General features: G+C 39.6%; 1 protein-coding gene across 2 annotated transcripts; it reads right to left on the reverse strand.

Annotated features, from left to right (window-relative positions):
• Positions 1-25,388, reverse strand: LOC124282907 (EGF-like domain-containing protein 2). Of its 2 annotated transcripts, none has more exons than XM_046718955.1 (11): positions 25,240-25,388; positions 16,098-16,147; positions 11,620-11,739; positions 10,016-10,138; positions 9,156-9,358; positions 8,288-8,442; positions 7,148-7,290; positions 6,535-6,622; positions 3,526-3,694; positions 2,509-2,644; positions 1-1,731 (listed from the first exon to the last, which is right to left on the reverse strand). In XM_046718955.1, exons 2-11 carry the CDS (start codon positions 16,141-16,143, stop codon positions 1,511-1,513), a joined length of 1,404 nt encoding a protein of 467 aa, XP_046574911.1. In that variant the 5' UTR covers positions 16,144-16,147; positions 25,240-25,388; the 3' UTR covers positions 1-1,510. The 2 variants fall into 2 exon arrangements, with proteins under 2 accessions (XP_046574911.1, XP_046574912.1); XM_046718956.1 differs by having other exon boundaries at positions 16,098-16,144; positions 25,240-25,346.
• Positions 25,389-26,343: the final 955 nt, after the last annotated feature.

Below are 26,343 nucleotides of genomic sequence, written 5' to 3' on the forward strand. Positions count from 1 at the left end.
TTAGTTTACATCCTTTATTTAAAAATATATAGATATTACAAAAAAGTATACAATCAATATTTACATCATTTAATTAACAATAACAAATATAGAACATCTGTCATGCATTCTGAACAAATAACATGCATATTATATTTGTCATATGTTCCAGTTACAAATTGGCATTTACAAAATGTAACATATTGTACACACATATACAGAGAAGTGTCCTATCAACTATATTATCTGATCTGGGAAAGTATTTTCAGCAATATTTTGTGTACCTTTATTTATATTTTGTATATGTATACCTCATACCGCCTTTATTGATCATAAACTGGGAGTATACTGACTGACTGACTGATTTGGTTTTACGCCGCTTTTAGCAATATTCCAGCAACATCACGGCGGGGGACACCAGAAATGGGCTTCACACATTGTACCCATGTGGGGATTCGAACCCGGGTTTTCTGCGTGACGAGCCAACGCTTTAACCACTAGGCTACCCCACCGCCACTGGGAATATAAGGAAAGTATACCAGTTATATTGACGATTAAACGATTTGGTGAAATTTGATTCTGTCTATGTTACCATCTCTAGTGACTGCAGGAATTTGTAATGCTAATCTCTGGTTGTATAAAAATATACATTTGATTCACAGAATTTGGAACCATATGGCAATACCCTATTTAAAATGTATATTTATGCCCTCAAATTGATTGATTTTTAAAGACTCAGGGTCTACGATACCCACCAACAGTCTTGTATTAAACGTTTTAATCACCTTATATTACAAAAATCATGCATATTGTGAGTGTTCTTTGATTGGTAACACAATCCATATTTTATCGTCAACGTAAGATTATTTTTCATTTTTGTCAATTGTAAATCAGACATATAAAATTAACGTAGAGGAACTACATTGTTTTGCATGGTACAACTGTAAATAGACGTGATATATTGTTTAATGTTTATTTATCAAAAATATTGTTGTGTCTTGGAATTGATTAGTATTCACGCAATACATTATTGATCGATTATCATTAAGATATACTCAACATGCTTGGATAATGTCTACAAAACAACCGTGTAAAGTATCCACGTGGGCATTGGACGTTAAATTATATTTGAGAATAAACTAATGATACACTTATGTTGAATTGTTTGATTTGATTGTATTTATCATTACATGCATCGGTACGTGTGATTACTATTATTACTCTTAATATATAAATTATATATTTCTCAGATATAGTTTTCTCAAGAGTGGAGAGATTAGGACTTGAAAATATGCTTAAGCAGTCGGATTATTTGAAATGTTTTATCCACCGAGAATATCAACAAATGATACACATTGCACTCGGCCTTGTAATGCAATGTCAAAGGTCAATATTTCATTTAATGGATACGTAAGCGTCACATGACGCGGAGAAGGCATTTGGCAATACCAATGACTCACAGGCCTGGCGTCAAATGACGCACCGATGTTTGAAAAACATTTTCCTGTTTTAGCTTTTAACAGCAGAGGATCTAGAACACCGATCTGACACGGGGTATTCTAAGGCGTGTGCCGTCGGACGACGTCGTTGAGTCGGTGTCGCTGCTGGCTGATGTTTTAGCACGTGACCGTAGAGCTCTTAAAGCCAGGCAGAGAGTGACGATGAAGAGGATGAAGACGGCGGCAGCCAGAATGGCGATGGTAACGATGATCTCTATCCTCTGAATGCATTCTTTGGATTTGTTCGGAGAACCTAAACAAATAGGACACACGTTGGTGCATTGCTATGTCTTCATATAGTTTTTTCAACTATATTTAAAACAAAACAATAAAACTACTAAAATATTTTTACAGACACTTCAAACGCAATGCTATTGCAACTTTCTAAAATAAACCTCTATATTAAATTAATATCGTGCACATGAAACGTACCCCTATTGTACCCATATGAGAAATCGAGCCCGAGTGTTCGACGTGACGAGTGAACGCTGTCAATAATAACCTACCCCCACCGATATTTAACATGAAAAATGGACATATTTAAAACATACAAACAGACATAATAGTTTTTTCGATTTCCGTGAGACATCGTCGATTTCTCACATTACGAAATTACACGTTACTTTATCCTGATATGTAACTATATTATCAACTCGTAACGTCGGGATTATTAAAAATATAACAAAAATACGTTTAGATTCCATATCATACACGGAACAACAGATCGGCGTTACTGAAGTAACCATAACGCTGAGTTTTATCGGGGTTGCTTTCTATGCTATTTTGCAACGTCTTTAAAGGTACATCTTAATGTTGCAATTCTCTTCCATGCTATCATCATTGGCGTCATGAGCCGATGTCGTTGTTGTACCATCACAATACATGATTAGAAATGTCTCCGAGAATGTAAGCTTCACGAACGTGTCCAGATCTGGGTTTTGTCGACGTGTCATTCGCTCCACAGTTATTCTGCATCTGAGAACTCCATCCTTACTTGCGACAGACCCACCTTCATCTCAGTTCTACTTACCAGTTATAATCTGCGATGAGTGAGGATCTATCACTGTGATTCTCCTTCTCATGACCGTTTCATCATCGTCCAGCATCCTACTCCCAGTGTCTCTCTTCTTCCTCCCGAACCCCGTCTCGGCTCCAAAACATGTTTCCTGTGGCGACAGGAGAGTAGAATAAAGTGCCATACAATTTTAACCTATAAATATAAAGCGGACTTTACAAGGTGAGTTAATAAGTTATTAAATTGCTTTAAGCAGTTGAAATTAAATTTCATTGAACATAACATAATTTCCAGCTAATTGCCGTGTCCATACTGGTTTTTCCATTGTTTTCAGGCCCAAAGCAACCTGACGCCATATCAACTAAATGTCGCAAATTCTTGAAAATAATACAATGCTATCTGATAAAAATGGACTGATCATATGGCTCATCTTGCGAGAAGAGGACGTGAGCTAGAGTACCCTAATCACTAATCACATCGGGTTATCTAAATATTTAGGGAAATGTTTATGTTCCTGAGACTTAAACACAACTACTACAATTTTCCGAAGCATTGCTGTGAAAATTAACAAGTGAAGGGTAATGTTGGTGTGACACATTATTGACACTGTTGACTGCTAATGTCATTTTTTTCAATTCACAGTCTTCAGTTTCTACCATCATCATCGCCGTCGTCACAGTTTTCGTCATCACCATCATCATTGTCACCGTCGTCATCATCATTATCATCGTCTTCATCGTCAGCGTCATTGTCATCGTCAATATTGTCACTGTCATCGTCGTCATCACCATCATCATTGTCACCGTCGTCATCATCATTATCATCGTCTTCATCGTCAGCGTCATTGTCATCGTCAATATTGTCACTGTCATCGTCGTCGTCGTCATCATTGTCATCATCATCTTCATCGTCTTCATCGTCAGCGTCAGCGTCATCGTCAATATTGTCACTGTCATCATCGTCGTCGTCATCGTCGTCGTCGTCATCATCATCATCATCATTTTGTTGTTGATGGTCTTTTCCGATACTCACCGGTTCACATCTTGTGTCCCCCTCCTTACACGTGCGGATTTTACACTCGAACTCCAGCTCGTGACTGTCTACAAACTTGAAAGCGTCGAAGTTGATGACAACAGCGGTCTGGTCCGAATTTCGTGCTGGGGGCCCTCGTAATACTTCAAACGATTCTATTGTTGGACAGCTGCAGAGACAAAAGGTTATATCATATTTATCGTGACAAACATATTCTAAAAGGATCAACCTAAATACATTACAAAATCAAATTTAGTGAAAATGCTTAAAATGTGTTAAAAGTGCTCGGTATTGCGCCCCTCTATGTCCTTTCTCTTGTGTTGGTTGTGCAGTAGGTTACAAACTTTCCCTGATAGGTCAGATATGATAAATTATTCTAACATATTCAGTCAAAGTCTTATATCTGCAATCAGAGTCTGCTCGTCACCGAGGATGAATGAGAAATGCCTCAACTAAATGTGAGGGGCGGTGGGTAGCTTAGTAGTTAAAGCGTTCGCTCGTCACGCGGAAGGCCCGGGTTCGATTCCCCACATGGGCACAATGTGTGAAGACCATTTCCGATGTCCACCGCAGTGTTATTGCTGGAATATTGCTAAAAGCTGCGTTAAAACCAACTCACTCACTCACTCAACTTAATGGGCTGTCACTAAAGACATTAGGGTGCAAACGGTACCGATATGCTTCTGCTAAAAGTTTTATATTTTAGTTAAAGGGAGGATCTTGCAGATGGAAAAAACAAAACACCATTTGTCAACAAAAACGTTTAGTGTTATGAAATGTTAGTGTTTTTTCTTTTGCCACAGTCAATTGCAGTGTCCAAAATTTTTATTCATGCTAAAATTTGCACCAGGTTCCTTTGGAAAATATACTTACAATATACTTCGTGGACAATCACGTGGAGATTCCTAGCAGGTTCGGCCGAAGTCATACATCGCTACAGGCGACAGAACAGCAATATGTTGAAAGATCGGCTTAACGATCTTCCATGACATCAAACTGAAGGTTAGGTTGATTCTTTATACACGTTACATAAGTAATTATTTTTATCAACGCATTTACATAATGTATATATGGTTATGCCAACTGTGGTTTGATCCAAACAATGAAAAGCAGCAGCACTATCAGCAGCAGTATCAGAATAGCAAGAAAGATGCGCCAATGCAAGAGCAGAATACAATACTGAGACTCACAACCAGCAACATGACAACCGTGCATCCATATTTGCGCATATTGACTGTAGCAAAAAGCAGTGTTATGCAAAATATAATCATCTACAGAATATGCAAGACTTGTGTTAACGGTACATACAACAGTTCCGTAGAGAATACATCCATGACCATTCACCCACTCATTACAGTTTAGTGTAGGAAGGGATAATGGCAAGACATGTCAATCATAAATCTCAATGACGACGTCACAACGACGTTATAACGACGTCACTACTGACGTATGACTATTAAGTCGTGAAACACAACTAACCGCATGCTGGTATTTGCCTGTAATTGGATAATACGCTGTGAGTCGTTAGGGGAATATTGTTTCTACTCTACTATCCTTCTCTGACTATACAACATGTGACCTGTTCACTACGAGGACGAGAAGTCTCGGCTCCATGTAAGAAGGAATAGCGCCAAACAATATGTATAGCTGAAGAGACATCCTGAAACAAGAGATGAAGTTCAGCTGGAAGCTCTGTCAAATGCTACATAACCTGGTGGTGGGGTAGCCTATTGGTTAAACCACCCGCTCGTCACGCTGAAGACCCGGGTTCAATTCCCCATGAGGGTACAAGGTGTGAAGCCCATTTCTAGTGTCCCTCGCCGTGAAATTGCTGGAATATTGCTAAAAGCGACGTAAAACCATACTCACTCACCACTCACATAACCAGGCATCGTATAGTCATTCCTATAACTCTACTGCGCTCATTACGATTAAAGGAATGTGAGACGTCTCATGATCATGAGTCAATGACGTCAGAATAGTCTACAAATCATTGTTATGCAATGCAATTCATTTACTTTCTTTCCTTTAATTCCTTTAATGTATTCACAAGCCTTCCAATTTACCTCCAGTGATATCGAACTCTCACTCAGTCTCACTGTTACAGTATTTGCTGTGGTAGCTAGTTTCGGATGATCAATACATTTATCAAGTAATAAGGAAGCACATGCACGCGTACGAAGCACATATATAAAGCACGCATTTGACAAGCATGAGCAAGTGGAGCGGTAGACATGCTATTTCAATATCCAAGCTATGCATTGACAGACAATATGCACATTGTAAAGCCTTGTTTATCCCTTCAGTATGATACTATTGATTTATAACTGACACTCTGTAGCAATGCATGACTTGTACCAAACGTTCCCCTGATTTGACTAGCCTTTGCGTGTGTTTATGACTCCTGCCACCAGTGGGATATCATACTGGGGCACCTGTTGTCATCACTGCTTGATAAGGATTAATAGACACACGCTCATGACGTAGGCGAAGTCGTCGGTTTGCGGATGTGGAAAGAGTTTTGTACCTTTATATTAAGCCATCGTTCATCATAGTTGTTGATATGTCAATTATCGACCGTTGTGTTTACTCACCTAGTTTTTCTGTTTATCCACAGACACTATACAAATCATAGTCGTTTATTGAAAAAACATCCCGTTTCCTTCGTACTGCCATAGCAATCTATGCAAAGACTTAGGACAAGACTAAAGCTTCTATCACTTTCTAGAAGTGATTCCTGCTCTTACGTAGTTCATTTTTCAACATTAAAAAACAACATTGCCGCATAAGGGAAGACAATGTCTTTTACAACATATCCTATTGAATACAGAATAACGATGAGAACCTTTATTGAGAGATGATTAGAAAACGTATCAGGTGCATCTCTGTGGTTTCTTGAAACGTTGTAAACATCAGCTCTGCATACATGTTTTGCAACGGTTGTGTGATGGTGTGTTCCATGTTCATCTATCTCCTGCCGGAATTCACTTGATGTAACGGGCAGTTTACCTGTTTTGGACCAGGTTCTGTGTCTTCCTGTTGGAACCTGTTAGCCCGTTCACAGCCATGCAACTCTCCACGTTCAACGTCTTGAACACTGTACAGAAAATGCCACTTGTCTGTTAGTAACATACACTGCATATTGTATAATAACCATTCGTAGTTTCCTGTCTCTTTCTTATTTCCGAACCTTGAAAGCTACGAACAATAAGATGTAATGTATTCACAAGAAAGAAACTATATAATATTGCCAGGAAAGGAGCGGTACGGTATTTAAAAGGAAGGAACTAATCGTATTCCCAAGAAAGAAGCAATATTTTATTCCCCCCTCCTCCTCCCCCAACAAAACAAAACAAAAAAAACACAACCAAAGAAACACAAAAAAACACTCACATAACCCCAACAAAAAAAACAACAACAAAAAAACAAAACAAACCCAACAAACAACCAATACAACAACAACAACCAACCAACAAACAAAATAAATAAAGAAAGAAAGAAACAGTGAAACAACAGTGAGTCCATTTTGAAGACTTCCACCGCCAGTGACCCAAGGCCCTGTTAACCAAAGACACTGTAAGCTTCTTGGAGATGGGTGATAGGTTCCTTAGATGATACTTACCTGCCGTGTCCTTGAGAGAGAAGAACAATCGCAGCTCCCGGCCAATGAAGACGGGTGGAGTGACCTTGCCTCCAGTTCTCTCCTGAATCTCGAACTCCACTGGTTCGTACACCGACTTCGTATCGTCTCTTGTAAGGTTGGTTCTGCAAATACGTACCCAGTACCATTATGGCAGTTCGCACCTACACCATTTTACCAAACACAATGACCAGAACCATTATAACACTGACGGGCAGAAGAATGTAAATACTTGAAATTTGAACCGGACCAAAGACATTACTGGGCTGACACAGTCGCTTGTAGTAAGATAATTATTGATATGATGCGGTTATTATTGCCAACGAAACCCTCATTCACTGAACATTATCGAATAAATATTTCTTGTTTGTTTTATTAGTATTTATATGTTTCAATGTCCCATGATTGAATACTTTCAGCAGGTTATCATGCATATACCACACGTAGAGTAGTATAACAAATACTGAAGTCGAAGCCTTCAGGATCATTAAATATAACTACAGAGTTACAGAGTGCCGACAAGTGGACTCATTGTTTATAAGAAGGCTGCCAGAATCATGCTTATGAAGGATGCACAAGATACCACGGTATATCTGTGGCTTGTTCATTATACGAGGACCCGTGAAGATCCGGATTAGACTTGGTCTTCAGTAACACATACTTGTCGTAAGAGGACACTAGTGGGAGCGGGTGGTCAGGTTTGCTGACTTGGTTGACACACGCCATCGTGTCCTAGTTTCGTAGATCGATGTCCATGCTGTTGATCACTGGACTGTCTGGTACAGACTCGATTATTTACTGACCGCCGCCATATAGCTGGAATACTGCTGAGTGCGGCGTTTGATATTAAAAAAAACCCCAACAAAATATTTTGGTCGCATCAGTGATATACCAACCAACCAACCAACCAATCATTATAAGAGTTTAAGCGAATCCATTCCTCTCTGTTGGAAAATCATTCATTGGTCTTAACGGATGACGTCACCTGATGCCGGTGCTGATCAGATAAAGATGTTTGTTCCCTGCTCACCCCTTCTCATGCACGTCACAGGCACAAAGTGAAGAAAATCGTCAAGAATATTTTTCTCCTATCAGTCATTTCATCACACAACCCATTCGCACCTTTGGTCGACGTCGACGCTTGGCATAGTGCTATCTAGATCTGAAGTGTTGGCAGCGATATGTTCACAGGAGATTGTGATAATCTGATCTATCCGCGTCTCCAGATTGGGATTGTACTGAACAATCACCTCCCGCTGAAACGTCACGTCACCAACCTGCAAAAAACAGCATTGCTGCTTTGTTTATCAGGGTAAACATATTTTCATTCACATTAAACCTATACATCAATCCTTTCACTACGCGTTCGGTTTTAAATCAAATTTAGAGCTATTATGATTTCGTTATATACCTCTGATTTTCAAACACAGTATGTTTATCTCCTAAGTGACGACCATGTATCTCCAATCCGGCTTAACAACAAACTTGACATCTTAATGCTGACAACTGGAGTCTTACCACACAGAATTGTTTGTCATATTATAATTGAAACAAATAAACCTGTTTACTTTGGTTTTCTAGAACAAAAAATACGGCTTTATCCTGCTTTACTTGAAGTTGTGACGACAAGTGTGCATGGGGATAATATAATTAATATCTATGCAGACTTATCCCAATTGCATATATCGATGCTCAATCACTCGATTGTCTGGTCCAGGCTTGATTATTTACAGACAGTCGTCATTTACCAGGCGTGAAGCACTTAACACGCTGTAATTAACTGCACCTATCGCAAAGACTTTGAGTGAGTGAGTGTAGTTTTACGCCGACTTAAGCAGTATTCCAGCAATTTCACGGTGGAGGACACGAGAAATAGACCTCACACATTGTACCCATGTGGGGAATCGAACCCGGGTCTTCGGCGTGACAAGCGAATGCTTTAACAACTAGGCTACCCAAGCGCCCCCGAAGACGTTGAAGACACGCCTACCCCAGGGGTGTCATTCTTCACGATAGCGGAACAATCTTCACGAAGGTTGTAGATCTGCTGGTAGTATGGTGTTGCTTCATCTGTCTTTTCTTCGAATGCACACTGATCATTATTGGCCTGGTCTCGGATGTACACTCTGCCGACGAATCCAGTGTAGGGCCGAATAGTTATGGTCATATTCTCTCCGCTACACTCCACTTGGGCTGGACACAGTCAAACATAATAATTAAGGAACATACCTGCTTATTGATGCGATAGGCTCGTTCATCATCCCCATTTCTATACCTGAAATGTTGGCGTGAACAAAATGTTCTACCCACCATGTAATATGCGGGTGGGAAGTGAGTGCCATAGAGGAGGGGGGGGGGGGGGGGGGGTCTTTGGGAGATTGGGAGAGGGGTGAGTGAGTAAGTATGGTTTTACGCCGCTTTTAGCAATAGTCCAGCAATATCACGGCGGGGGACACCAGAAATGGGCTTCACACATTGTACTCATGTGGGGAATCGAACCCGGGTTTTCGGCGTGACGAGCGAACGCTTTAAACACTAGGCTACACCATCTGCCCCCATGGAGAGGGGTTGGGGTGATGGGAATAATATTTTGGTTAAAAGATGCAGTATTCTTCTATCAACGCTTTGACATATAGTTCTGGTCTCGGCAGTGGGGAGCCAAGAAATTTGTTTTTGAAACCATTGTGAAATCAAATTTTTCAGGATATCAAGTTCACGATTGTTGTAACATCTGCAGAAAAAAATGTTTGTTCATTTTGTACACAATTCCAGCTACATAGAGACAAGATAATGTTAGCATGGATCTAAGGACTGGCTACATATTTTCATGTAATAACATTGAATACTCACATCGCCTCAGTTCACACAGGGGACCAGTGAAAGTCTCGTTACAGTAGCAGCTCGGGGGACCCAAGATGTCGGTACACGTCCCGTCGTTCTGACATTCCCCAACACATCCAGTGGTCTCAGGCCCTGTTACACGTAAACACGACATTCAGTGAATGATGATATGGTGATTATCGATCTCAGAGGGGTATAGGATTCTTGTAACTTATTCAGTTCGCTTTAACGCTGTTTCTGACGATAGTCCATTCATATTACGTTTATCATTATATTGCCAGCTTTGCGTGAGAGGATAGCCCAAAGTGATGCAAGTTTCAGACGATTATGAGATTGGTGAAACCCTGAGGCAAGGATATGGGTATTCGAGATTCCTAACCTGAAAGTACGAACGGAGTAACGGTTTATGGGTGGTTTCTTTTGTGATATGGAACTAAACATCGTCTTCGACAACAATGTTTAGTTTGATGTCAGGCGACACTTAAATTATAGTTACAAACAGTGCCCAGGTGTCTGGTTGGCTGTAGAGATACATGCGTGATAATTCATGACACCTGTGTCAGTAATCCAGGTGTCTGGTTGGATGCCATGATGCATGTGTAATTATCGTGACACCTGTGTTAGTAATCCAGGTATCTGGTTAGATGCCATGATGCATGTGTAATTATCGTGACACCTGTGTTAGTAATCCAGGTATCTGGTTAGATGCCATGATGCATGTGTAATAATCGTGACACCTTGTGTTAGTAATCCAGGTGTCTGGTTAGATGTCATGATGCATGTGTAATAATAATGACACCTGTGTTAGTAATCCAGGTGTCTGGTTAGATGCCATAATGCATTTGTAATAATAATGACACCTGTGTTAGTAATCCAGGTGTCTGGTTAGATGCCATGATGCATGTGTAATTATCGTGACACCTGTGTTAGTAATCCAGGTATCTGGTTAGATGCCATAATGCATTTGTAATGATAATGACACCTGTGTTAGTAATCCAGGTGTCTGGTTAGATGCCATGATGCATGTGTAATAATAATGACACCTGTGTTAGTAATCCAGGTGTCTGGTTAGATGCCATAATGCATTTGTAATAATAATGACACCTGTGTTAGTAATCCAGGTATCTGGTTAGATGCCATGATGCATGTGTAATAATCGTGACACCTGTGTTAGTAATCCAGGTGTCTGGTTAGATGTCATGATGCATGTGTAATAATAATGACACCTGTGTTAGTAATCCAGGTGTCTGGTTAGATGCCATAATGCATTTGTAATAATAATGACACCTGTGTTAGTAATCCAGGTGTCTGGTTAGATGCCATGATGCATGTGTAATAATCGTGACACCTGTGCCAGTAATCCAGGTGTCTGGTTGAATGTGGTGATACATGTGTGATATTCGTGACAATACTGTGCTAAACTATAGCTACAATCAGTGTCCGTGGCACCTGTGTCAGAAATCCAGGTGTCTGGTTGGATGTGGAGATGCATGTATGACATTCGTATCATCTGTGTCTACAATACATGTGTCAGGATGAATGTATGCTTGATATACAGTGTACTTCTAACAGTGTCTGTAACATCCTGTATGGCAAGTGCAGGCTTCACCTACCTAGGCCGCAGTCCTTCGCCGTGGAGTTGTTGATGCAGATGCAGCTCCCTGTGATGGGGTCACACGCTCCCCCATTGCAAGACATCCCCCGCCGTCGACAGTCAAAGTATGCATCACTCACTGCATAAACCAGATTAACGGATATGGGTAAACTCGATTCGACATGTTGCCAGTACTCAGCTCAACATTTTGCGCAAGATGATTGCTTCATAAACTCCACATACCACTTATTGTGATTAAATCCTTACTCTACATCCTGTTTTGGATGTTTACTTCAATAATGCGACATGACCAAGGCAGAAGCCTATTTTCCATTTCCCCGTTAAATATATATTTATTATCTATAGGATAAGACAATAATTTCTGTGATAATGTATATTTTGGTGTCAGATAGATAATTCAGACAGATAATTCGATTTATCATGTATTTAGGCATTTATGCTGGTCACTTGATCTTAAAGAACAGTAGATATACTAATTAGGACTGATCTATTGTTACTGAAGGGATGAGCCTTCTCCACCGCCACTCAGGTGTCTGACAACTGGGGTCCCTGACTTAAGGAGTGTCTGACTAATGGGGTATCATCAACTAGACACATGGTGAAAGTGTCGCAACACCTATTATGTAACCAATATATTCATATAACAATTATGTCTGATTGTTTTGATCCTTCGGGCGCCCTGTACCATGGTTTTAGAAATGCTCTACGACCAATGGCGAGCATCGATATCACGCGCAATACGTGTACCCGTCATTGAGCAAATATCAGTTCTCAGTGACCTGTTTTGACAGCTCTATAACTTGGAAGATTAGTTGATAAGCAAATATGAGGTCATCTGAAATCTGCTTAAAGATGGCAAGGTTTTGATATTTGGTATGCTGGCATGTCATTGAGGGCTACTGCAACTGCACTGACGGTTGCCATTCTGCCGAGTGGTCAGAAAACGCACACAAACTGAGGACCTTCAGCGTTCCTGTGAACACTAGTGACAACTCCTAGGGAGGATACAACCCTTCTCAGAACCACAAGACGTCAACCGTTCATGTCAGGTGGCGTGTGGCGTGTGGCGTGTGGCGTGTTAAAATCGGAGTGACCTTCACGTCGTCGTTTGCGAAATCGCCTGAACCCGACAAGGCAAAGAGCCAGACGACCTATCAGACGTCCGTTGTTATCCCCAGAGCACAAGACAGCACGAGCACCTGGTGTCAAGCTCGACATCACTCGAATTTGATGTCATGGGGATTAGTACCCTGGCCGGGCGAAATTCCAATTCTTTTGTTCATGACCGATGGCTGAGCTCGTGTTGATGCTGCAGAAATACTGCATATACACAACGGAATATCCGGGAGCAACTACCGTTTGGCGGGGTTTCGATTTCTTGATGCTGTGGGGATGACGTTGCGATAGTCAGCAAATTAATATCTGAATGGACAATGGCACATCAATGACATCCTATAGATAGTGTTATTGTACCACATTTCAATGATCATGCTCTGAAACAGAAAGTCAGTCTTCATGAATGACAATAGAGGGCCGAATCGTTCCGCTTGTGATTTTGTAGGCCAAGAGACAGTAGCAAGTCCACTTGGCCCACCTAGAATTCAGATCGCAATCCCTTATAGCATGTTTGGGACATTATTGGTCGCAGAATACGCCAGAGATACCTTCCGGTACAAAACCAGGATGTATTGGAACAAACCTTCCTTCGAGAATCGAAAGCATTTACCTCAACGTCAAATAGCCCAATGAGAAGGAGAGTCGGAGATGTTATTATAGTTGGCGATGGTTACATACGGATATTTACGTGATTTCCTGAGGATTGTGACATAGAATCTTGAAAATGACCGCATTTGTCACCGTCATACGGCCATACTTATCAGTGCTACAAAATTAGTTCATATTAACCATTCTTCCTTCTCTGGAAACTAACAGTTGTTCATTCTTTTTGCGTTTTGATTTGCCATTTGATTATCCGTTGAGGGTCAACTGATCCAGATAGTTAGTTGAATTGAGCATTTAGATAAGTTCATTTGCTATGGTTAAACTGAGTGAGTGAGTGAGTGAGTTTAGCTTTACGCGGCTTTTAGCACTATTCCAGCAATATCACGGCGGGGGACTCCAGAAATGGGCTTCACACAGTGTACTGCTAGGGTTAAAGGTAACATATTGATACATATGGGGTGTTGCGGTACTTTTTCCAGGTATATACTAAAGTAATTTGAAAATTACGTTTAGCATTAAGGCCGGGCGGGACAACTTAAGAAAGACCAGCAAATCTTGACACACAAAAGGAAGAAAGCTACAAAGACATTTGTTATATCATAGGAAAGATCTTGAGGAGATAAATCCCCAAACACATGTGCAAGTGTGTTTACATGTTCATTAGCTCACAAATTGACTCTCAAAATGTATTTCTGCAGAAATATCTGGCAGAACATTTTTTTCGCAGAAATGTTTGGCAGAATTTTTTTTTCCTGCAGGATTATTTTTTCCCTGCAGAAATGTCTGGAAGAATGTTTTCATGCAGTAATATGAACCAGAATTATTTTATTTAATTCAGCAAAAATTAGGTTCTATCTTTGGATATTTTAATATGGATTTTCATTAAAAGAAGTCGTTCGTCTAAAAACAACTTCAAGCTGGAGGGTAAAGGGTTCCCAGAAGTAGAACGCTGTCCAAAAGCTACAAGACATAACTTAACATCTTACCATGAAGAAATTAAAATAAAAAGAATTTGGCGATTTATGAAAATATTACTCATTAATGAACATTGATCTTATTGGTGTGAACGAACGATTCTATTTACAGTCAGCCCCATTGACACTATCGATTGCTGATGACGATCTTAACATTGGTGCTGTACAATTATGGAGAGTTGTCAAATGACATGTCTGTCTTATCCTACAAATGACATGTCTGTCTTATCCTACAAATGACATGTCTGTCTTATCCTACAAATGACATTTTCACTGGTAGCTGCACCAGTTGTAATCATATCAGCTAACTTCTTTGAGAGGCCTTTTAGAATATATAGATGTATAGATGAAGAAAAACCAAGTTCTATAGATAGTCAACTTCTTGATTGCATTGAGTGCGACGTTTGTAACGGTGTTAGTACCTGCACCGAAACGTCGAACTCATTGCAATAAAGAAGTTGACTATCCATAGAAGTTGGTTTTCCTTCAACATATCAGATGTTGCCAGGCCTCTGAAAGAGTGTGAAACGTTGTTTGGCGAGAGACAAACCAGTGAACGAAAGCATGTACATCGCCATAGGCGCGTTGTGACAACACGACATCACAACAATCAGATCTACACACGACAAGAATGTGTCACAGAATACCCACATTGTCATAGATACAGATAATGCTAATGAATTGTAGTTCTACAAAGCCATGAATTAAAATAGTAATAACAATTGTACAACTTTTTCCATGAAACGGTCAATAGTTTGCTAGACTTTCATCCTCCGTGAGCTATCTTTGTTGTCAGAGCTGTAGCCATTTAATGCTTAATGCATAATTTAAACTTCATTGTAACGCGATGTCGTTTAAGACGATATTACGTTCATTCGCAATTTCTCGTCCCTTTCCGTAACCAGAAAGAAGACTCGTACCCCTCTCGTAGCCATTTTACTGAACTTGACTCTGTCTGAGCGCAAAAGCGCAGAGAGAAAAAAATAGTCTAGTCGCCGAACTATTTTCACGGGCATGTAGCTCTAGTTTACTTGGAAAACCAACATGGCATCCACGCCAAGGAAATTACCTCAAAGGGTATGTCTAACATGCTTAAATACTTTCCTACGCCATAATGTTAATAAGAAATTCAGGAAACCCAGGAGGACTATGCACTAATTAAAATATACTTGAAGTGTCTAGGAAAAAAATTGTGTAAGCCGAAATGAAATTATTTCAACTGACTAATTTGACCCAATTTCTTCTCTACATACGCACATTCTGATTGGCTTGGGAAATATTTCTCCCGGACATGGCGACGAGAGCGATATGAGTCTTCTTTTAGGTTACGGAAAGGGACGAGTAGTTACGAATGTATTATGTTCTGTCGACTTATCGGCACTATATCCTAAAATCAAAATCACGTTTGTCGACTTAATAAGGGAAACCCATATATTATCGATAGTATCCAGGTTTTGACCTGTCGAAATATCAGGGTGGGGATGCACGTCTTTGTGCCAGCTATTACCTGGAACTGCAAGCTATTACAAATTGCTATGGCAACGAGGAATAATTCCTGTAATACTTACGCTCATCTATTGGTGGATTCCTTAACGGAAGCAGGAAAGCCACACGAACTAGAGATGCTATGGCAGTATCCATGTTCAATGTATATCCAGTGAAAGTAATCGACTGACGTTGGCTCGACTGTCAGACTGGATTTTATAACCCATTTAGCAACGCTGGTAGTATTTAGGGGAGTTATGGGATTTTAACAACGCTGTTGATTAAGCCGACTCACCTAGAACCAGCGCCAGGACACACCCGACTACCGCAGCAAACCGCATCCTGCTGTTAGAAAGAGAGAGAAGATTGTAATGGTGTGATATGAAATCTAAATCATGTTATTCCTTAAATGGAGGTAAATAGCAGACAACAATACTAGCCTGTCCTCCAAAATCGACCGTATAAACGAATGTCATGTACAATGAATCATTGTGATGGAGTACTATTACTTTGTATATAAATGAGGAAAGTAATCACGGGTATTCGGACTGCTTATTTCATTGTTGTGTGCCTTTCTTGACCTACAGAGTGACTGAATGAGTATAGTTTTATGCCACTTTGAAGAGTATTTTAGTTACATCAAGATATATCAGTTTGCATAGGGACGAAGGTGATGCAGGTCTTAGGAATATATCACCCTGAAGCCAAAGTGAACTTGAGGGGACTGACAGAGACAGACTTTGATGAATCTATAAAGTAAATATATGTGTTTCTAGGTCGCTATGATATGTGAATGCGATATTACTATGATGTTATGGTATTATGGCAATAAAATCGTAATGCTGTGTAAAGCACCATTCATCCAGATAATATTTACAATTAAAATTATTTTCAATATATTTACAGTAAGTTGTTTTGTCAAGGAAGATGCGAATGTTTTTTTCCACATAATTCGCTACATGTATATATTTTGAAGCGCTGTGTGTAATATGACATCGCACGACTGTTTGACGACTCTTGCTCAGAAATTGTTATACCATGGCTGTGATATTCAAGGGTGGGTGAGTTTACTATATGCCGCTTTTAGCAATATTCCAGCAATATCACGGCGGGGGACACCAGAAATGGGATTCACACACTGTCTCCATGTGGGGAATCGAACCCGGGTCTTCGGCGTGACGAGCGAACGCTTTAACCATTAGGCTACCCACCGCCGGTGATATTCAATGCCCTAGCAAAGGTTTAAAAATGTTTTACGATAGACTACATTTGACGAATCAACAAAAATCACAAAAGGACGAAATTCATTAATGTCACTTCCATATGTCCCGTATTTTGCAGGTGAACAACTAACTAGCCTCTGTGTTTGTTTATGACTGATGTCGCCGGTGGGACTGCATATATTCAACGTTTCGCTGAAACCTGGCATCATCAATATCTAATAGCGATTCATAAACGCATGCTCATGATGGTATAATCAGAATCGTACAATTGACTCAGCTTTTAGCAGAGATTTCTTATGGATGTGGAAAGGGTTTGTTGCTTTTAGACTCAACAGCTGTTAATTGTTTGTAGCGTCTTAAGTGGGGTGAGCGTATAGCCCTCTTCGCGGACAGGTCAGTGAGAGATCACTACTTTATATTTTGTTTATGGTCAAAGAAGAAACCTTGCCTGCAGCGATATAAGAAGGTCGCTAGTGCAGTACAGGTCAGAGACAAACCCTTATTGTTTGAACTGCCCGGCATTAGCCAGATAACAGACTCGCGCAGCAAGGGGCACAGTTATTAAAACTATACGGTAATGTAGTATTTACACTTGAGTGAATATGGTAAAATAAAAGTGTGAGAGATATCACAGGGTATATGTTGAATATAGTAAATCCTTGTTGTATCATTGGGAACAACAATGAACGGACGATGTTGATCTTGTATGAACACGTATAGTATTATTTTCCCCTGGTTTCGAGGTGGACATGGATTTTTGCACCCGCTAAGTTAGTTGATGTTTGTTTTTAAGGCTGGGACAAAATTTTACAAGCAAAGAGGGTACATCAACCAATCTTATCCGAGGGATACGGAGATTGAATGTATCTTACCGCTCACGTTATTATACTGCAAAATGTATGGTGGCTGATAAGGGCCATCGCTTTCTCGCCGTAAAATTCGGAGGCGAGAAAGCGATATCACGAGACGAGAAAGCGATAACACGAGACGAGAAAGCGATAACACGAGACGAGAAAGCGAGAAAGCGATGGCCCTAATCAGCCACCATAAAAATGTCTCATGCATGCATCTTTTGGTATGAATCGGCGAGGAAACCACAGCTAGGCATTACCCATCCCCAGATCAATTTCATTGGTTAAACGTCGTAATTGACGAATGACGTCTGATTATATTCAGTTCGAGATACAAACATGTGGTTGGTGTGTTGCGAATCTAATGCTAATTGCTCGACAGTTCGAGAGGGAACTTTAGAAACAAACCGTCCAGGTTAGCGGACATTGCAAATAGAATGGGTGTCACCCAGTACATATCCGGCATGCATGTGTAAAGTAAGGCATGACTAGAAACAATGTATATGACTTCAAAAGCTTTTATTGTAGACATTTGGAAGACATTTCTACAACGGACGCACCAGTGCCACAACTGTTGACGAATGACATGTGATATTTTGACCTGTAGCGTATGTTCCATAGTGTCATATATTTTTGTTCAGGTCAATTATTGCTCTTGTTCATGACGTGTGCCAATACTGACTAGATACAGTAAAATCGGCAAACAGATGACTAGCCTTCGCGTGCGTTTATGCCGGATGACAAAAGTGGAACACATTTTGGGGAACATCTAGGATCATTCCCATGTGATTTATAAACACATGTTCATGATCTTGTAGGAATCGTGCAGTCAACTTTTAGAAGGAAATTCCTATTCGACACTGTATGCATACTGTTTAGATAACATTATGTCAAGAAGTCTCAACCGGCATATTTAAAGTAGTGTGTTCATTAATGGCTCAGACTAGGCGAATCCGCTTCCAAAAAGCAATTCCTGTAGCTATGGTTTTGAATCGCATTACAGCGTTCCTGGATAAATGCAACATGGTTAAAACTTAATGTCAGGACATTAACAATGAGAGGACACCAATAGTGAGTTAATTCGTGTTAAAGTTCCAGAGATTCTAAGTAACTCAGAATGTGCTCTCGAGCAGCAATATACGACATTGTTAACATTTGTTTCATAAAATCACTTGGAACACACTCATATAATACCTGCTAGTTATATTTGTCAATACCCGTGAAGATGCGGGCCAGTAACCCATGTTTGTCGTAAGAGGCGACTAACGGGATCGGGTGGTCAGGCTCGCTGACTTGGTTGACACATGTCATCGTATCCCAATTGCGTAGATCGATGCTTATGCTGTTGATCACTGGATTGTCTGGTCCAGACTGGACTACTGCGGCGATAAACAACAACCAACCAACCTAACTGTTGTCTTCGTCCGTTCCTTACATGTATGTATGCGTCATTTTGAGGTCTCGTCATTTACAACTTTTCACTCATGGTCTGTCTGTATCACCAGGAAATGATCGCAGAACACCTACAGATATTCCCCTTACAAAATTCGTTCAGCATTTTTCACATAATCCCCTAAAGGGAGACAGCATCAGTATATTTGAAATAAGCTGCTATCACCGACATACACGATCAAAATGTCAAACAAATAATAAAGTCTGAATAAATGGCCTTGGAAGGGATTAAAGGATCGGAGACAATACCGCGATATATCACTGTTGGGAGGGCATCAGCGTGACTGACAGAAAACCTGGCAGTGACAGAGGCATGTTTCTATGGAAGGGTGAAAGTGCCACAGTTTAAAATAATTTTAACATTTACGTAGAAAATACCTTCATCTACATAGCTGAAAGTATCTTTTATGTAGTTGTAGAGGTACATTCTAGTATAGAATTTTCGACTTGTTAACATATTTCTCGAGTAGACGGGCGGTGGGGTAGCCTAGTGGTTAAAGTGTTGGCTCGTTACGTTGAAGATCCGGGTTCAATTCCCCACATAGGTACAATGTATGAAGCCTATTTGTGGTGTTCCCCGCGGTGATATTGCTGGAATATTGCTAAAACGGCGTAAAACTAAACTCACTCACTCCCGAGTAGACGACAATAGTTCCCGGTCTGTTTATGTCTAGCTTCATTTATACTGACTTAAATACATTTTAGACTATTGCCCTAATGCTGTTCCATATGTTATCTTCAGAGGTTGCGTGACACTCTCTTCACCTTCATCTGTCCCTTCTATGTAACGGCCTTCACGTACATAACCTCTCGGTGCATACATGTGCTGGGTGTAGCTAAACTGTCAAAGGTACATGCTTCTTAGGTCCGTCATAAAACAGCGTTGTAAGTCACAGTGACTTTCATCCACCTATATGTCGGCATGTACCGTTATAAGTTATTCATGTAGGCTATTGACGTATGGTTACCAATATATCTACCCTGACAGACCTGTCACGGCCTGGCCCAGTACGTGTTTACTTGCCTGTGATACAGGTTCTACTACACTAAATAAAAATCAGTTGCTCCCTGAGCTCCCAGAGAACTTCAGTTCTGATGGAGGCTTGTGACAGCTGTGATTGGATGATATTGTGTAGGATATTAATGTGTTTTAAATTAACACCCATCCAGTAACTAAAACTGACCACATTTATTAATATCTACTGCTGCCTTTTCAAACACGATGGCTTATGTTGAATGTGTGCACAGATATTTTCAAGTAGGTGACATTTTGTGCGAAACTGGGGTTGGTGCCACCAGCTTCCTGTACTCGGAAAAGGAATTGGTTAACCTAGTCAAAACTTGTGTTTTTATTGCACCTCTAATGGCTTGAAACGCCCTTGATATTTTTTAAGAACATTTAACGTTAGTATGGAAGTCTGTGGGAAAACATTTGGTTTTGTGTAACCTGTACAAAACTTTACGAAGGAATACAAGTAAACTAAAGACGACCCATGCGTTTCGATGTCCGAAACTCTTCAGTGAAAACGAAACGTCAAGGCTAGGGAATAACCAATAGCTATTGTTCACCGAAACAAATTCAATATTGCGTTAAAGATAAGCTGGTGATGAAAATTGCAAACAAAAAGGATCGCTGAATTCAATGATTAAATCATATGTTCACGAACAAATTTAAGTATGTTATGTTCTGCAGTCAGCCAATCGCTCATTCTTTACAGATATTGATCTATAATTGCGTTTCTTAGTTATGACTAGTAGTTTTATTAAATGATCAAATTTTTATCGGAATATTTCCAGATGAGGATTTTTATAGAAGGCATCATGAACAAAATATTTTTTAGGAAGAAGTAGTCGCTTGTTGTCGTATTATACATTATCAGACAAGAAGATCAGATTCTGAAATTGGCAACTGTGGACGTCTTAACCAGTAGTAATTGTAAGGTCCTTAATAAAATGTCTTAAGTAAATAGAGAGTTATGATAATGGAATTGTCCCGTTTTCACAATGAGGCTTTCGTTGACAACGTCAACTTGTCTTATCATTTCAGAAACTAAATAAACATACCAGCACGACGCCATAAATCAAACAAACACTTTTAAGAAATGAGCGTTCTCTAAGATTGGATTACATAAATCATACAGCAATAAACAGTGAGTGAGTGAGTTTAGTTTTACGCCGCTTTTAGCAATATTCCAGCAATTTCACGGCGGGAGATACCAGAAATGGGCTTCACATCCATGTGGGGAATCGAACCCGGGTCTTCGGCTTGACGAGCGAACGCATAAACCACTAGGCTACCCCACCGCCCCCACCAATAAACAGACAATTCTCCACGAGACAAAACAATAAACTGGATTTTATTATGATTCACTGAGATCTGTCAAATCGGAGATAGTAAAGCAGAGTGGAATGTACAGTAAAGTAGTCACGTGACCATGAGACTGTCGGCGACTCACTTCGCCCACTGTTTGGGCGCGTCACGTGACCTCCCCCTGACCCCGGCTTACGTTCACCAGGTGTTGCGGTTGACAGGTAATGGTTGGAGAGAAACATCTACTAAATGCTATACGTGTTTATCGTTAGTAGCATCCTCTCGGCCTGACACTGGTTGCAGGCATCAAGTCAGTTTCCTCCCGCGTGGTGATCCGTCATCTGAGAACGTGCAAGGTGACTGTGATGGTGCTCACAAGGTCTCCACATCACATCACGGACACAAAACAAGCAATATAACGAGGGTGTTCAGGGACTGGGAGACGTCGGAGGCTGGCACTCGAGGCGACACGGTGTAAATGTTTGTGACCACCCAAATACTTCATTCATTCTAACAGTCTGTGAAATCAGTACTGCAAACATAATTATGAAGCAAAAACCTAATAACCATTGTTTATAGTACTTTAAGTATATTATACGATTTCAAATATGCATTAAGACATGAATGAGAGGGGGTGGGATAATTTGTAATAAAAGCTTGTTGATTTTAAGCTAAAAATATCTATGTATCCAAAAGAATTCAATTCAGAATCCGTTTTGTCACGGATCCCTCAAATTTGGAAATGTGTTCCCCAAATGCCTGTCACATTGTTTTTTTGAAAGATTTGCTGGCGCCTGAATGTTGTAAGTTGGTGACACAACTTTCGAGCAAGGGTATTCGTAGGAGGGGCATTCTCGGTTGTACTGCAAAATGCACCAAATGCAAGGGATGCTGGATTTTTTATCTGCGTAAAGGGAACTTACATCTCTTGCGGTACAGTTTGTCAATAGGTTTTACATTTCTTAATTTGTATGCACACATCTAAATATGAAACAGACAAGGCTGTTTCACTTGTCTCTTTATTTCTACGTCAGATTGGTAAACCGAAGGAAGGGAATTGGCTTTTTGACAATTATTGAACGATATCAGATAAAAATATTCCAGATGGGTTAATTAAAGTTTCTGACCAAACGTCCCTGAGTTTATCAGTCATACCGCAAATTATTATTCATATTCTAAACGAACATATCAGCAAAAAGGGAAACTAGTGTCAATGGGGTGCCATCTTGTCTATATGTCTTAGATATGTATTTCACATAGATTTTGTTAAGTCCGACATTTCACATATTGTATCCTAAGAAACATATGCTTTGAGCTGAGTTTCTTAAGACCGATGGTCACTGCATTTAGAAGCAAATGCCCCATGGATCAAGAACTGATTATATTCGATATGTTTGTGTGGTGTATATTCAAAGCTGAAATGAATTAGGTTAAATTTTGTTATGTCTGCTGAAGATGCATAATGACCATAACTGAATAGATATAGCTACAAAGTCTGTACCAAGACTGTTGTTTCGTACTGCAAAATAGGGCAGATATGAATTGTGTCATACTTCTAACATCCCGTTGCAACATCAGTCATGATCCATATTATACCATAACTTAATGGAGTGTTCATTTCGGAAGCATATTCCAACATAATATTAGTTGCTAGTATCATAATGATTATATTAGCTGAAAGGATATATAAGACTGTTCGGCTAAGACCCAAGACACATATGGCTATATGATATTGCCCATGTAATATTACTGATTTTGTAAATCTGTTATAGTTAGCAAATATTTGCTATGCTCAGGAGAAATGATGATTATCAAAATGATGATTATCAAAATGATGATTATCAAAATGATGATTATCAAAAAGATGATTATCAAAAAGTGTTGTAGTTATCGCGACGTACGACATTTCCTGAATCTGTATTAAAAGTGTCTAAAAGTGACGGTTGTCAATTGGTGTGTCTGCTCTTTGTTTACGCCGCTGGAGCAACATTCCCTCTATATGACGGTGGTGTGTGTATAACTTGTCTGGACCGGATAAACCAATGGTTGACATAATCAACATCGATCTACGCAATAAATTGGGATACGATTGCATTTGTCAACCAAGACAGGGATCCCAACAATTTAGTTCCGTTAGCCTCCTCTTGCGGCAAGCATGTGCTGATGAATTCTAGCCCGGATCTTCACGAAATGATGGGCGTGGTAGTGAACTATTTCGCTTTTATCTAAACATCCACATGGATGAGGTCAGAAGTGGTAACTACGGAAACTATAACAGCATTTACATATGAAATTAAGTCATCCAGCAATGAATTTACATACAACCAGTTGGGTTGAGAAGACTAATGAATGTCTTCAAATTTAACACATAAAACTGAAATAATGCACATCAATATGATTAAAACTATATTCATGTTACTTGGCGATATGTCACTACATGAATGAGACACATTTCATTTCATTCGATGAGAAAAACTATTATATTCCACAAAAGGTATTACAATCCATTATTACTTTTTGAGTTGTCACAGTCAATAGTCTCGATGGATTTCACGCCAATACCGGCTTGTAATTAGTGCCATATTCCATTTATTATGCCCGGTGCAATTACCTCTTTGAGTGATACCATATATTCTTTTGCATATTTTTCAGAATGTTTGACTTGCCTTTGCATGTATTAATGACGGGTATAAACGAAGTTACCTGGTATCATCCCTGTTTGATTGCAGTTCACACATACATTTCGTAGTATTGAATTATTGCTTTAGCAGAGATTTCTTATGATTATGGAAAGGGTTTAATCACTTTAATTATTCAATAGATCGATATTCTCTTGCTTAACATTACATTGCCACTGGTATTTACTAAAATTGCAACAACATGTGGAAGGTTTAGAACGCACGATGTCTGCCATGACTAAGTGCATTAAAACCTGCACAAATAAAAAAACAAGAAAGCAACTCGACGTCTTCCAAATGCAGGTGTTAACATTGTAATGTGACAAGTCGTGTTAATCCTTTAATATCAGTTAACGGCTGCTTTACTACTCTGACATGAAGCAAGAACAAATGACGAGATTATGACAGTCTGTTAGATGTATGACGTTGGAGGATGTGGTTAATTGTGCTATACAATTTGAATCACGGATTCATGTATGAGTCTAAGTTTAATTTTATTGCAAAGTGTTCATTAATGGCCAATGAAATATTTAGTGTTAGGAAGAACGTAATAGTGTAATTAGAATGCAATATTTAACCTAAAGAAACATTACAATTCTTGCATAAGACAACATATTTTGGATGTCAACTTCCCTTTATTGAATTCACCTGACGAAGGGGCAAGGAAAAGCCCAGAAACGTTGTGTTACAATAAAAAGAAGTTGACATCAATAATATTTTGTCTTATACTTGAATGCCAACTTCTATATACCTCTCAAGAACCCCAGTACAGTTCTTGGCAGTAACAATAATGAAATGGTTATGTTCCCATGGCGTAGATTAAGGCGCTTTCTCTCAGCAGCATTCGTATCACTTGTCCGTTAAATACCAAGAAGGAATAGGGTTTTTTTAAAAGTGAAGAAAAGAAAAGTAATTAACTCACCCTTAGCTGCCAGTTCTAATACTGTTACACTTGGTGGATTTCTTGAAACGAAATGCTGCTTTTCCACAGCAGCTGATGTAATATATCCCTGTTGCTAAGAGAGCCGGATACGATACAGAGCGGGCAATACGTTCCTTAAACTAAAGCCACCATCCCGTGCCCCAGGCTCGACATAAATCAAATGTACATTTATAAATATCTAAAAAGGGTGTCTCGTTAAAACTGCCACGAGAATTACGTGTTCTTCAAGGGGAGTAACTGGCGTTCCTTCATTTAGGGATAGTGCAAATATTAATCAGGCTGGCGAATACGTACCTTTCCCCAAATGGTTTAATATCTCAGGTAGCCAACATGACGTGCGTATGAGGGGCGGAACAAGCGACATGATATACTAATGTTTAGTTGAACATAAACTGATGTTTGCAGCACACACGCTCTCAGTCTTAACAATGGCATATTGTTTTTTCTGAATGGGACTTGTGAGCTTATGTTAAGAACTGCTATAGCATTGCAAAGAACATATTGAGTGATATCATGAAGACATTATTGCAGTTGTGATCCCATGTTGCAATCGTATTTGATGATGACACGAGTACATTATCTTCACTATTGGCATCCCTGTCCTATTTGACATAATTCGTGATGTCATTAAAATATTATTGCAGCTGTACTGTCCCGTGTTGCAATTGCATTTGATAGTAAGATCAATACTTTCCTTACACTGTTGTCTCCCTTGTATTATTCCACATACTCCATGATGTCATTAAGATATTATTTTTGCAAAAGCATTTGATAGTAATATCAGTATCTTTCTCACACTACTGGCTTCCTTGGATTATTCCACATACTCCGTGATGTCATTAAGATATTATTGTTGCCATAGCATTTGATAGTAATATCAGTACCTTTCTTACACTATTGGCTTCCTTGTACTATTGGCTTCCTTGTATCATTCGACATATTCCATGATGCCATTAAGATAATTATTATTGTTGCAATTAGCATTTGATAGCAATGTCAGTACCTCTTTTACACTATTGGCGTCCTGGTATTATTCGCCGTATTCCATAATACTATTAAGATATTATTATTGCAAAAGCCTTT

This window comes from Haliotis rubra, unplaced genomic scaffold, assembly GCF_003918875.1.
Source record: "Haliotis rubra isolate DU_JTF1 unplaced genomic scaffold, ASM391887v1 Scf306, whole genome shotgun sequence".
Taxonomy (NCBI): Eukaryota; Metazoa; Mollusca; class Gastropoda; order Lepetellida; family Haliotidae; genus Haliotis; species Haliotis rubra.

Coding starts and splice junctions, on each gene's coding strand:
- LOC124282907 (XM_046718955.1), bottom strand. CDS start 16,143: ATGCGGTTTGCTGCGGTAGTCGGGTGTGTCCTGGCGCTGGTTCTAG. Junction 8,443..9,155: donor TGAAGAATGACACCCCTGGG/GTAGGCGTGTCT, acceptor TGTTTTTTGCAG/GTTGGTGACGTGACGTTTCA. Junction 2,645..3,525: donor GGGACACAAGATGTGAACCG/GTGAGTATCGGA, acceptor CTGTCGCCACAG/GAAACATGTTTTGGAGCCGA.